The 14,476-nt window shown below is 39.6% G+C and overlaps 1 protein-coding gene across 1 annotated transcript in view; it reads right to left on the bottom strand.

Moving 5' to 3' along the window:
• Nucleotides 1-14,476, bottom strand: part of KIAA1549 (KIAA1549 ortholog) — a 140,085-nt gene that overhangs the window by 18,614 nt on the left and 106,995 nt on the right. The window contains exons 10-12 of the mRNA XM_086886289.1: nucleotides 8,699-8,901; nucleotides 5,217-5,341; nucleotides 549-754 (exon numbers count right to left, since the gene is read on the bottom strand). Coding sequence (XP_086742415.1) covers nucleotides 549-754; nucleotides 5,217-5,341; nucleotides 8,699-8,901 — 534 coding nt within the window. The remainder of the gene's footprint in view (nucleotides 1-548; nucleotides 755-5,216; nucleotides 5,342-8,698; nucleotides 8,902-14,476) is intronic.

The raw sequence follows: 14,476 nt of genomic DNA, 5'->3' as shown, positions 1-14,476 counted from the left end.
TCACCTCTCCTCATGCCCCAGGCATGCTCATATTCTGCTTACAGTAGCACAAGCCTCAGAGAGAGCAGGAAATTTTGTATGTTTACTGTCAGGTAAACACATTACAAGTTGAAAGCTATGAAATGGGCTGCAAATTCACACCACAGAATGTTTTGAGATAACTTCTTTTTATAACCAACATCCTGAGTTCTAACAAGTAAAAGAGTAGTGTAGAATGAAAACCAGGGTGGGCCGTATGTTCCAATTCTCATACATTAATTAGCACAACTCTCTTTCAGTCATGTCCTGCTGACTGGCAAAAGGATGCTAATACAAAGGTATCCTGACCATCAAATCCTCTCTGTGTTTAAATTTTGGTTTAGGCACCTCTTAGAAATAGGTCAGATAATCTCTCTGGTTGGAAACAGGATTATTCCGGTAACTTGTCCAGATTTAACTCCTCAGGCATTTACAAGGAGCTCCTGATAACAAGAAACTGGATGCTTTTCAATTCCCCTTTGTCTAGGCATACAATCCTCCAAAAACATTCAAAGCACTTTCAAAAATACCTCTTTATTAATTTTGTTGGTCTCTGCTACTCGATCAGAGAGCACCGAGTTCTGAACCGGAGGTGCTGCCATGGGTTGCATGGCAATCAGCTGGATCTTGCTCGGGACCCGTCTGCTGGCATCTGAGGATCGGGACATCCTATCCACATGTTCAAAGATAGAGGCTGAGGAGTGCTGCTCGTTTCCACTGCTGGTCTGAGGAGGTCCTAAATCACCAGAACCAGTACAGAGTGAAGCAGTGCAGCCAGGGTTATCAAGGTCAAATGTTAAGCTCTACAGATGCTGTGCTACAAAACTGTACCCTGTTTTCCATCTGTGTCTAATTTGCTGTACAGGCCTTCCAGCTGACTCACATTTAGTGCACAACAAGTCTACCCTGTGGTTTGCAAATTATAAACATTTTCCCATTACATTTCCAGAAGGTGAGCTGTCATTCTTTATTTCTGTAAATCAAGCTCTTGGCACTTGCAAACCCCCAAAATCTCAATCTACTTTACTCCATAAAAAGCTGTTTAAGTGCATTCTGCTAATGATTCCTCTTATCAGTACTTAAGGAGATGTAAATTGCTCAAATGGGGGTTGAAAGAGCAATGAAAGATGTCTCAATGCAAAATGCATTTCTTAAGTGATAGGAGTGATACAGGAACAAACAAAAAACCCCTTAGAAATCTGCACAAATCACAAAGATTTTACAGACATTTTACTGATTAACACTTTTAAAGCAGATTTTTTTCTCTGTGACAGGATAAATAGTTGACATAATAATAAGCAAGCTGCATAAATACTGTCATGTTGTAATTTGTTGAAGAGGTTAAACCAACTCGAATACAATCAACAAAAGACATTACGAAAACCAGAATGCATAGAAGTGCACCCCAGGTCCTGCCAACAGTTAATTACTTCAATAGAAACGGGCCATCTCCCTCAAAAGACTTGAAATGCACAGGATCACCCCAGTGATTTGCAGTTAAGCACAGATTTAGTAATGTTTTTTCTGAATTAGACCTTAATCAGAAACTTCTATGCAGAGGAGGCTTGCAAAAGTTATTGAAAACTTTCAAAACCTTTTGTCTTTATCCATGTGATAAAGCCACATATTCTCAAACTGCTTTTCACCACAAAACACAAGCAATGAGAGATCAACATTTGTGACTCTCCTTATGAAGGAACACAGCAGTGTTGAGGGACACAGTCACACATCTTTTCACCCACTTCTAATAAGGGGATGTGGTTCTCAATATTCAAATCAGGAGGAAAATCTAATTTGATTCTGATACAGAATCAATGCTGTTGATCAACATGATCCAGCTACAACAGACAGGAAGGGAAATAAAACTGTCACTGCTGTGATCCTGTGCAATGTGCTGGTAATGCAGGATAGAGTTCAGAAGAGGAGTGAATCCTATCTTCTGTGGAAGGTCACAGTAGAACACTTGCTCCTTTGCTTCCCTCTTCCAACACAACAAAGGAGCAGGATAAGAATGGAATAGTATGCTTTATTATAGTCACAGAATACTACTTTTGGGCTGGAAAGCAGTTTGGCCACAAGTTAAGTAAAATCCCTATTCATATTTCTCAAACTTTATCAAAGCATTGTCAAACATACACATTTATAAAAGTCATGCATCATTTATAAATGTGATTTCTATATATGAATGCTCTTAAAAAGAAGGTAAACAGCTCCATTCAAGACTTTTGTCTCCTAAATGTTTTGCAAGACACAGAGCCTAAATGAAACATATCCATGTCTCTTCTGTAGCTATTTCTATCATCTTAACCATTTGTCATCTTCACTGCCCCATGTTCACTGGATCTCTCAGAAGTGTGCAAGCACTGCCTCTCACAGAGAGGGCACAAGATACGTTAAGTCAGTGTGAATCCCTCAGAGCAATTGTGTAGTCAATAGAAATCTGAACTTCTGCATCCATCTTCCACATACATTAGTCATTTTTTCCTCACCTTTTTACTCTATCCACCGTTCCCAAGCTCACTGACCTCCAACATAAAATTTTAAGGATATTTTTGTATTGCTTGGTTAACGAGGTCCAATATCTTCAATTACACTGAGCATTCACTCTGAATCTGTACAACTTCATCCATAACTTTTCCTTCTGCACACATAAACAAGTGCTTGGCATGGGCCTCTTAGCTGAAAGCGTTCTTAAACTTGTTTTGTAAAACAGAAGTCCCACTGACAAATTTTGGTTAGGCTCTACAGTAACATTATATGTTAGTCCTTTTTGCAGAAAAGATACGCACAAAAAAAACCTTCTTAAGCTGCATCTGAGCTTTAAATCCCATCTGCCTACATTCAATGTGTCTATAAATACAAACCAAGATGGAAGTAAAGAAAAGTAGATAAAGTCAGCAACAGCATAGGACTGTATACAATACAGCAAAAGAAGAAATGGTTTCTAATTCAACCCATGAACAAGGTCCTGTAGAAGTTTTGACAGAGAATAAGCATAATTTCTCATTTCAAAGTTCTTATATGACACTATTATTCATATTTAGACAATCTTCCTTATAAAGCTATTGGATGGCACTATATAAATGAAATTCTGATTTCAGAATAATTTAGCTGAGGCTAAAAAATAATGGGGAGGCACTTAATACCCCAACACTGGTCAGATCATATTTTAACAACCAGTCCGTATAGGTCACATGCCAGGATCAATGTTTATCACTGCTCCTTCAGTTGAAGCTGTTAATTGAACTGAAATGTCAGGGAGCTGTGATTTCATATGAAAATCAATACAGCTGGAGACAGAGAAAGGCTACTGCTTCCTGCACCCTCAAGAGACACAGCAACCAAGGTGCATAAGGCCTCATCCAAAATCAGATAAAGCCAATGGGATTCTTCAACTCATCCACTGGTATCTTAATCATTCCAGAGCATGCAATTAGAGAGAAATTTCACACAGTTTCTGTGAATCCCAGTAGGTGACATCCCTAGGATGAAGCTGATGACTCATTACACCCACTGATGGAAAGCAGCATAGTACAGAAGGATGGAGAGAAGGTTGGCTACTATTAGAAGGTCAGTGCTATATCACTAGATGTGTTATACATTATCAAAGAAGGCATCAGCTTTCTCCTGCCCTATGTTTGCCATCTCTCAATCCTGGCAGAGAAAATGCTAGTTCACAACAGAATATTTGTGTTTCTTTGCAGGTAGCTTGTGTTTTTCTTCCAGTAATGACATTAATTCTAATATTATCTCCAACTTGTTTATACAAAGCTGGTTTCAGGACCAACAGTTGCCTTAGTTTTGCTTCTTTCATGGTGATGTTTTCCTCAATAATTTGAAAGAACTGGGAGGAAAACATTAGAAAAATGTGGTGGATTACTATAATTTGTGTTACTGAGACTTTTTTAATACTTCAAAAGCAATTTTATTTTCTTAGACTTAGAAGACAAGCTCTTCCATGCTTCAGACATAATTGCAGCTACCCCAACACCCCTATTCATATTTGTACTCAACTACCAACTCTGGTTACTTACCCACTCTGTTTGCTCCTGACAACATAAAGGAAAAAGAAGAGACAACACAGTAATTATGACAAATTTAGCTAGAATGGCAACTGGAGAAAATCCACAGTAGTAAGATGATTGCATTTACTTTTGAATGAAATGCGTGAACTTGGATCAAACTGCCAAATCTCAGCTGCACAAAAAGGAAACTGAATCTCTCATTTAGTAGAGAGCTCTCTGCAGACAGTGCCTCCAATTCTGAATGCTAAAAATAGTCCCTATAATTTGCAAACTAGAGGCACCAAATGCTGAAAAAATAGTGTCTTTTTTCAGTAAGGGCATGAGAGGTAGAAAGGACACATTTTACACAGTCTCCTTGCTGCCTTTACCAGGTAATTCAGATGCAGCATCGTGTAACATTTCTACACCAAAAGGAAATGTTAAATGTTACATGAAGTTTTAAGCCAGATAGAAGAGACGAGTTTGGAGTCCCCAGATAAGAAGAAATGGGAGAAACAGAGCAACAGAATTCAAGTCAGATAGGCTGGAGGTACTCGAACCCTCCTGAGATGTTTTCCCATTTTTTCAAATATACAAATATATATATTTTAGAGTATTACCAAGAAAAATGCTGGCACTTTAACTGGAAGCAAGGTGGTTCTTCATAAAAAAAATACCAGTGTTATTAACACAGTAGCACTGAATTCTGATCATTCTAATGTACAACCATGCAGGCATTTTGATGACTGAATTACAACTCATTGGAAAACTTTGACCTCTCTGGTGTCTTTTTTTTTCATATGACTTTTCAAGGGTACTGTTACACACACAGACCCATGGTCTGAAGCCCTGCTGTGACCTCTACTGCCCATGTAACTGTCTGCAATTCTGCTACCATGAGAGACACAATTATGCTTTGCTGGAAAGAGTTTTGCTGGGGGTGTGTGTGGGACAAAAGGAGGTAAGATTCATTCCAGCTAAGCCATTTGTTTCAAAAGCTTGCTGGAATGAAAGGAATGTATAGTTCAGTTCCAACAGAAGAAACCAAACCAAATATGAAGGGATTTTCTGTGGCAAGAAGCAGAAAAATCAACAGCAAAAGATGAGTTTAGAAAAGTTACAGCACCTGAGTAACTCTTCAACCTGAGTAAAGCACTAGAGCACACAAGGAGATAAAAAACAAAAGTAACAAACCCTTCTTCACTGCTCTGCGTGGCTTGCCCTCGTTTGCAACAGCTGATGGTCTTGCACTCTCCTCTCCTGTCTCTCTCCCGCTGGATTGTTCACTTGCTGTGGATTCTGCATCTGATGGGGAAATTCTGCCGCAAATGTCACAAAACAAACAAACCAACATGTAACACAAGTTTGCAAGGGAGTATAATTCTCACACACAAAGAATCCTGTGCTAAAATATCTTGTGAAGTCTGCTAAAATTTTCCTCTGTTTGTAAGTAAATTTAGAATGCATTATCATAGCTGTATATTCATTGCCATGATGCTACTGTTGTTGTGTGTGAAAAATGACTGCAAAACGATTCACATGTGACACTATTATTAAGTAATGTTTCCTTTAAAATACACTGCAAGAAAAAGCTCTGCATTTCTAACAAGCAATTTACCTCTCAGAAAGAAAACAATTATATTAGGAATGTGAAACCTACAAAGGTAACTAGTCTAACATTCAGCCTTGCTAATTTGGTGTTCTCTTGCTAACAATACAAATCTATGTGAATATTTTCCTGACTAGTCAAATGTAATTCAAAAATTCAATTAAAAAATGCTCCTTTTATGTATTTATTCCATGCAGTCACACAATTCTTAAGAACATTTGTTATCTAAAAATTACAATCTCGGTGCTCGCAGCTTTTGTAGGCAAGATAGAAAAATAAAAAAAATACCCAACAAAATACTTCAGCTGTACTGAAGTATGAATACTTGATCTTCCCCAACAAAATACTTCAGCTGTAAAATTATTCTGATAGTATAAAAATAGAAAAAAAATACAGGGCCCACACCACTGCCTGACACCAAAGCTCATCTTTTCACATGGGATCAGCCTTTGTGATAGTGTCTCTAGTGACCATTTTGTCCTGTGAACACTCATATTCTGGCAGGGAGTTAATCATGGAGAGTGTGCACATGTCTGTGCATTAACCTCATTTGTGCAGGATTTGCTTGGGCTAGATGGGTATCTGAACTAGTTACCAGGGCTCTTGGCTAAACATCAACCTGCCTAGAGCTCACAGACTAAGATAACTATATGAAGCCTGACAAGTCCATTGAAGCTAAATCTACTCCTTGTAGCTCTGAATTCAACTTCCCTTTTTCTCCTCCCTAAGCAATATCCTGATCTGCAGGACTGTAAGACTAATGCCATATCCCAGTTAAAAAACAATAGCAGGGAAAAGAGGCTAAATGGTCCTCAATGAGCTTAGAGATCTCCATCACTGCACCTTTTTCTATCATCTCCATCTGCTTTGTCCTGGTTCAGCAGAGTATGAGGCTGGAGTTCTGTGTCCAGCTCTCCTACTTGACTTTGTTTCATTGCATTGTGCTCTGCACTTCCCTTCATACTCTTTTTTCAGCATATCCAAATTGTCACCAAGTTATAGGAACATAAATACTGTTGAGTCAACATCAGCTGTTTCTGCTAAGTGCTGAAGAATATGCAGTTGTATACTCTCAAGTCAAAACAGCAGGTCCAACTCTCAGCTGGAGCCTAGGGATGCTGAGCTTTCCGAACTCAGCTGCTCTTGTTTGTTGTTTCTTACAGATATAGAACGTGTACTCACATCACTGCTAGATTCCTGGCACGTAACATACAATCCTGACCTGAACTGTGATGAACTGGGTTCTGTGTTTCCTCACAAAACATCAAGCAGCTAAACCCAACACAACCCAGTATGATGCCATCTCACATTTCAACTTCTGCCTCAGGGAATAAATGTTTCAAACGGCAAGCTGACACGGGCACATCAGCATGGCAGGGAGACGATGGCAACATCTCCGTAGTTAAGCCAAAAGGAAGATTTGTTCTTAAGGGAATATGAGGGAGAAGAGGGAGATGCTCTTTTGAAAACATTTCAAGTGTCTGAACTACAGGTCAGTCACCCTCACCTCTGTGCCTGGGAAGATCATGGAGCAGATTGTGCTGGAAACTACGCTAAGGCACACAGAAAATAAGAAGGGGCTTGGTAACAGACTACATGGCTTCACTAAGGGCAAATCACCCTTCAACTACTTGGTGGACTTCTGCAATGGGAAGGCCATTCATTAGAATGCTGGCTTCTGAAATGTCCCCTGCTTAATTTTCTGAATTATTCTAGAAGAAATACAGTAGCAACCTCAAATTTAAACTTATTTCTTATGCTTATCTGCATATAAATAGAGATTCTTTCCCTTCCCCCACATATCATCTCTATCCTAGGCCACTTCTGAAGTTTTTAAAAGAAACACAGAAACACCTGTCTTTCAGATTTATATTACTTTGTTTTAATTTATGTAAGCCACACCAAAACTAGTGTATCTCATTTTTCTTCCTTTATTTCCCAGTTTTGCCCACCTTCCACTGTACCACCGTCTTCTACTTACAAGGCCTGTAGGGAGCTAGGACAGGCTTGGAAGGGGGAAACTGAGCTTTATGAAGCCCACATGGGGAAGATGAAGCAAGGATCTTAAGACAACTGGGGCTTTGGAGGAAGCGTAGAGGGCTGAACAGAGGAGCAAGCTGTGTTGCAGAGACCTGCAGCTCAGTCAGAATAATCACCATTAGTTTCTTTCTCAGCTCATCCATCCCTGCCCTTGATTGTTTGCCTTTTTTTCCTCCCACTGTGCAGTATCACAGTATAGGCACAGGGAATGCAGAACTGGAGACAACGGAGTGTGAGAGAGAGGGAGAAGAAGAAGAATTACTGGAAAGAGTAGTTCAGAGGGGGTTTTCTTAGAGTTCAATTCTTCTCTCATGTGTTACCTTCCACATTTTTTTCTGCACAGATCCATCTCTACTGCATAGCTTTGTTACATCATGTATCCTACAAACACAATTTTTTCCAGCATGGGACAGTCACATCATGTGATTATTGGAATAGGTTAGGAAGATTCTGCTGATGGCTGACAACTCTCCTCCATTTGCACAGCCGTGAATTACCATTCCTTTTTCTGAATAAGCTCACATGCTATGAGACCCCCACAGATAACCATAAATAAGAACATTTCTGCATCTTCCCTGAATTTTGGCTTGGTTTTGGAAATCCCGACTCTTCATACATATATTGATCATTATTAATGTGATTGAAACACATTACCCTTCGTCAGTGGTTTTCATTTGTTTTTAACCACACGCTGGCTTAGTAGCTAGAGATCACAAAGAGACTGCACTGGAAAACTTAGACTTGGGATTTCCAGTGAGCAGGCAATGACCTGACTCCAGTCAGCTCAGCAGTGTCTTAAATGCCCCTCTTAACTGGGTATATTCCCTTTAAAAGGAAAATGAACACTAAATTCTCACAAGCTCGTACTAATGAGCAGCGAGGTGTAACAGTGGTGGCTCACTAGAAAATGCGAGTTCCGGAGCTCTGGAACAGTTCTTTCCACTGAAATTGCCCTAAAAATACAGCAATCACTAGCCCTTAATAAACTGTTGTCTACTACAATTTGTTTTTATCTCTGTGAACTGACCTCCCTCTGTGTCGAACAGTCTTTGAAGGCTTTGTGGAAGTCTTGGATTTGGGGCTGGGCACATCTCCGTTTTCAGATGGGGTAGTATCCTTAATAGGTCCTGGTAAAGGAGCTGGCTCATGGATAATCAGGACATCATCTTTATTGTGCTGGCCCAGATGCTGCTTAGCAAAATCAAAGCCTTTCACACTGGGGGCTTGTAGCTGTGAGAAAAGAACAAAGACAAGAAACAGGAACAGTAAGTGACAATGAGTACAAAGGCTTTCAGATCTGCAAACAATGGCCACTGAGAGGATGGTCAGGCTATGGCAGGCTCAGGAACGGAACATGAGAGTGCCAGGGAAAAAAAAAAGAAACTCTCCACAATTCTGTCACCTTGCTGCAGTATATGATACACAATTTAAAATTCCAAGTCAATAAATCTAGCTAAAAATTAGACTTCTGATGCTGTTACTATTTTTACTGTTATTTCTTTAGGTTTAATCATTGTGTGAGGAGCTTTTTGTGTACTTGTGAGTGCAAGGCTGTAGACACCTGTGTACAGACTGAAATGGCCACCACTGCCAGATAATATTCCCATTTCTTCCAGCCAAAATGGATGCAGGATTTTAAATAATTTGAATAATGTCACTGTTGATCTTTCTCATTTTGAGCTCCCCAAATCTGGGAGTGCTTGCACAAACACCTAGTTCATCTGATGAAAGATAAACACTGCAGATCTGAGTTATACAGCAGCCTGGCAATGACTTGTCAGCCAGTATTGATGCCTACAGAAAAAACCTGAAAATCTCTTAGGAATTTCATACTGAACAGACAAAAAAATATGCAAAAAGCTTTGGAATCTAGAGAAATTATCCTAAAGATCTTATTCTGTGGGCACCTTGCTTGAGACAGACACAGAATTCAGCCTTTTTCTTTCACAACTGTATTTATAAAAAAAGCTAGTATCACCTTATCAATGGCTTGATTCAGATGTAATCAAGGCTCCAAGTTTCAAGCACTCCGCTGATTTTTTGGGGGGCTTTCGAGTAATTGGAAAATCTGAAGAACTAATTAAGAGAAAGTTTTTCTTCAAACCCCACTCAATTTTAGGTAGTTTGGAAGCTGAAAGTAGCAAGAAACATTGACAACTCCGGTTTTGGAGGTGCACACACACAGAGCCTGCTGCACACCACAGGCACAGAATCCTCCGTGTGTTCCTAGAGCCCATTTCCTGCAAAGCAAAGCGTGTGCTGGAGTGCATTCATGGGTGCGCCGGCTTCCAGATGTTTAAATGAACCCCCTTTCATAAGGCTTGGCACGACAACATAGCTAACTGCAAACAGGCTTGTCTGATGTCATGCCAAAGATAAGCTTGCCTAAGGAATATTCTGAAACAATCTCTTCAAAATATTTTCTCAGTAAGCAAACATTTTCCAAATGGTTCTTAGAAAGGGCGATGCAGTTGAGCAAGCTGCCTGTTTGAACCAGTAGATGGCAATAAAAGCTCTTCTGTAAAATCCAACAGCTTGTCTGCTGAGGTTTTGGAGTTAATTTCTCACAAAATGAGTAAGCTTATTATTTGATCAGACCTGGATGTCTTCTGCGATGTCCATTTGTCCTGAGCTTTTACAACAGTCCCTTCAATTCAGCATTATGGGTGATTCAGTTATTGAATTTATGCAAATAACTGCAACCATGGATTCAAAAAGGCACTGAGGAGCTACACTAGGTGAAGGTGTAACTGTGTCTCCATTTTTTTGAGTCACTGTCATCCAGTGAAGCCTTCCTGAAATTTTCCCCCCTTCAGATGTTAAACATTCCCCTTCAGGATCTTGCTTACTTAATAAAACCCCTCCTTCAAAACCCTCCAAAAATCCCCACCCCCTCCCCCAAATACTTCTGAAGACAACCTTTTCACTTCTGTTGTCAGAATTATCAGTCCAAGCTTGCACCATTTTGATTATTCAAACTTCTTAGTTACCCCACCTCACTTGCAGCCTGGTTCAAGTTACGTCTATTCCCAGAGAAGATATTCCTCTATATGACACTCTTCCTTTGAACCTTCAGTGCCTTCCCTTCTTCTAACCCTTTCATACTGCCTCCTCCTGCCTGCACAGCCCTGCTGCTGCTTCCTGATGATCCCATCCTCTATTTCACTACATTCCCCTCTGCAGACTCCAGTCCCCTTAGCTCCAAAAATGATGACAGTCTCCACCATGTGCTAGGCACAATTCTACCACAAAAAAACTGGTGGTGCTCTACCCTTTTCTTATCAACCTGTGCAGTTACTGCTGCTTTTTGAATCGTGTGATGAGTGAGATGAGGAAGGACAACTGAAGAGAAAGAGTCCAGGATTACTGGAGTTACCAGTATGGTTTTACTAAGATTGCTGCATGTCTGAGGCATGAACTTCAACCTGTCTTAGAATCACTCTAGCACACTGAGTTTGTAAACCTGTTTGGGAGTAAAAAAACCATATAAAAATATAAAATTTTCATTTTTTTGATTTTGAATAGTCTTATTCATAGTTGCAGTTCAACATAACCTTTTGTCAGTCACAGGAACAGATATATTTATGTGTACATGCACATGTGCCACAGCGTATGTATCCACGAATGTTTATCTGCAGGCAGACCACACAGCAGCTGAACTAAAAGGCTGTCAGTACTGCAAAGACCAGCACCCACACTGTAAGAAATGGCAGGTAAGATTATCTGAAACAACCACAACTGGATCTTCTCTCACACACAGGCATTGCAATGAAGCCTTCAGTTAGAACATCATAAATTCAGTTCTTCCACAGGAACCCTCCTGCTCTCTCCCACCCTGCTGAATCCTTGGCACAGACTGGGCCTTCTGCTTTTAGTCAAAGAATCCAAGAATGTTCTTTGTAAAAGCAGGATCCCCACCTCACTTCACACAGAAGCTGGCAAACACACACTGAAAGGAGAAGGGGATGAGTCTTTAATGCCTGTTTACGGCTAGGGTGGCTAAGACTTAAGGGTGTCATGGACACTTGCTCACAACAGAGGACTGGTCAATCTCAGCTATCACCACCCCAGGTACCACAGAACCTCTAGCTGTATTTTCCTTATGTTGGAGCCAAGTAAACTCCTCAGATGGTCTTTTCCTTGACAGGCAGAACAATTCTCTCTGCCCCCCTCTCTTGTGTCTCCCTCTTCCTGCCACCTGCCAGTGCCAGGATGTTACAGCATCCAAGAACCTGAGGCTCGTCAGTCTTCACACTTTTAACACCTGGTGTCATAAGAAGCTCTGTGTAACACAACACAAAAAAACTCTCTCAGCTTTACGGTACAGACCTTACTCTACAGACCTTACAAGCGCAGAACTGGTGTAATCCTCTGACTATTTACCTGGTAAATCTCTAACAAGCCTTTGTCAACCCCATGCAAACATTTTTCTCAAGTTTTAAAACTTAAGCCAGAAACTGGCAGTTCCCCACAGAATCAGCAAAAGCATTTCCCTCATACCAAACAACCTTCTTGCTCCCTTTCCTTCCACACCCTACAGCCCCTAAGGTTCAGAATGTGCACTAGAGGTTCTCCAACACAATTTTTAAAATTCAGAGAGAGCATTTTATTTTCTCTTAACCTTGTTCTTTGGAAAACAAACTCTTCTGCTCATCTTGAAGAACAGTTTCTGACGAAATGAAACTGATATTGAATGGAAATGGCCCGAATGCTTCAAGTCTTTCAGAATTCTGTACAAACATTTCTAGATATCTCCTGCTAAAAAACCTTAAGTTGGCACTACCAGCTCCAGCCAATAGAGACTGTATGCACCTGTGTATGTTTCTGCATATGAATGAAAAAACATGACAGAAAACTGTGACAATACATACATATACAACATGATACGTGACTGAATACAAAAAGATGGTCCTCAAAAACTTCTAAAATCACTTATTAATTCACTTACTAAAAAAATAGAAATACCAGTGGGATTATTGCTGTAGAAATAACACTGATATAAGCCTGCTTTGTTTTCTTAAAAACACAGTCTGTGCTTCTCATACCTCTCCTCAGCGACCACAGCAATATTATGACTTTTAACTGAGAAATTATAGCAGCCAAAGTCCATTTTCAGTGAGAAGTGTCTAAAGGACACTGAACCACAACTCTGCTTTCTTCAAGACAGTCAGATCACTGACTCAGTGAAATGAATGGTGCTAATCTTGACTGAAGATGTTTCCAATATTTTCTCAGAAATTTCTGTGTGCCACCTGCTGAATTATTTTTTTTCTTTATATCAACAGGTTGCATCACCTCTGCCCATCTTGGTACTGGTAGTCAGGATACCATGTGTGGATCTGTCATCTACAACTCATATGTTAATAACCACCAAGAAAAGAATGCAGTATATTCTTAAGAGCATTTTCTAAGTTGTGCTGATATTGTTATTTGTTCAGGTACTGAAAATGAGCATCTTTTAACCAGCCTCAGGTGCCTTTACCCAGGACTGCACAAAACCAGTCTCAGCAAAGATTTCTTGTTTTAAATGTAAGTTGTTAGAAGTTTTCATTTATCTTTAACATATTTGTTAAAGGGAAAGAGATAAACTACTCTGAAGCTTGCCACCAAAATGAACATATCTAAATTACTGCACTGATAAGGAATTGTATTATTATACAAATGCAGAATCCGCCAAAATCTTAGAGGAAGATGATTTCATATTGCTAAGTCGAGAGTTTTTAATTCTATTGTTACACACTGAATGAAAAACAAAAAAACCAAACCAGTACTTGAAGGTCAATTCACAGAAAAATCAAATAATTTCTGCAGAAGCCTACAAAATCTGTACACCTCAGTCAATTCTTATTGCATAACAGCAGATAATAGTTTCAGTGCTGTTCAAGACACTGAAATACAAAATGGTTGCCAATATATTGTTTTGTTGGATGCAGAGACACACCAGGAATGTCAACAACCTATCTTCTCAAGAAAGCAAATGCTGATCACAGGTCAGTGAGTAATTTCAGCAGAAAGCAGAAGAAAAGAAATACACTTTACTCAGTATTCTCCCTGTAGTTTCTACAAGCAGCATCTGAATTTGGACATGATGAAGAATAATGTATTAAGACCATTTTCTACTATTTTTTACCATGGTCTTGCCTTGTTCCTTGTAGAGCCAGGTGAATTGGGCAGGGGCTGTTAACATAAATTTTTAAGGAAACCAAGGAGCTAAGCATGTACTTTAGTGTCAGTGCATAACCTGTGAACAGGACAAGAATCCCTGCAAGTTCTGCTGACTTACAACCTTATCATGCTAGCACACAGAATGTTACAGGATAAAGAAACCTTTCAGAAAAAAAAAAAAAACAAAAAAAAACCAGGTCTACAAGCTTAAACATAGCAAGACAATGAGACACAATGTTCTTAAAATTAATGTGGCTTGAAGATGTAAGTCAGTGTGATTTAGGACAGCTTAAAGCTACTACACATTGCCAACTGACTTCACAACCTGATATTCACACCACCAAAATCTTGTCCATATCCCCAGGGCACCATAACATGGGTTAGTGTGAATTCACTGTATTACTCTCATGACACATCAAAAAGGATAATAATTTGTAGTTGTTTGTGTGCTTGGTAGTGTCTTCTTAATTTTAACTGTTTTTTCACCATGTGTCTACTATCTCATCCAAGAAGTTCTCTATATCTTATTCCCACAAGGATTATTCATCCATATGGTCTGCAGACACTGTTCCACAAGATATTCAAATCACCAGCCTACCAAGAAATAAGAATTTAGAAGTACTGAGGCATGTTCACCTTT

This window comes from Cyanistes caeruleus, chromosome 4 (genome assembly GCF_971803275.1).
Source record: "Cyanistes caeruleus chromosome 4, bCyaCae1.hap1.1, whole genome shotgun sequence".
NCBI classification, from domain to species: Eukaryota; Metazoa; Chordata; class Aves; order Passeriformes; family Paridae; genus Cyanistes; species Cyanistes caeruleus.
The sequence above is the reverse complement of the archived record's forward strand: the minus strand, read 5'-3'. Positions and strand labels throughout refer to the sequence as shown.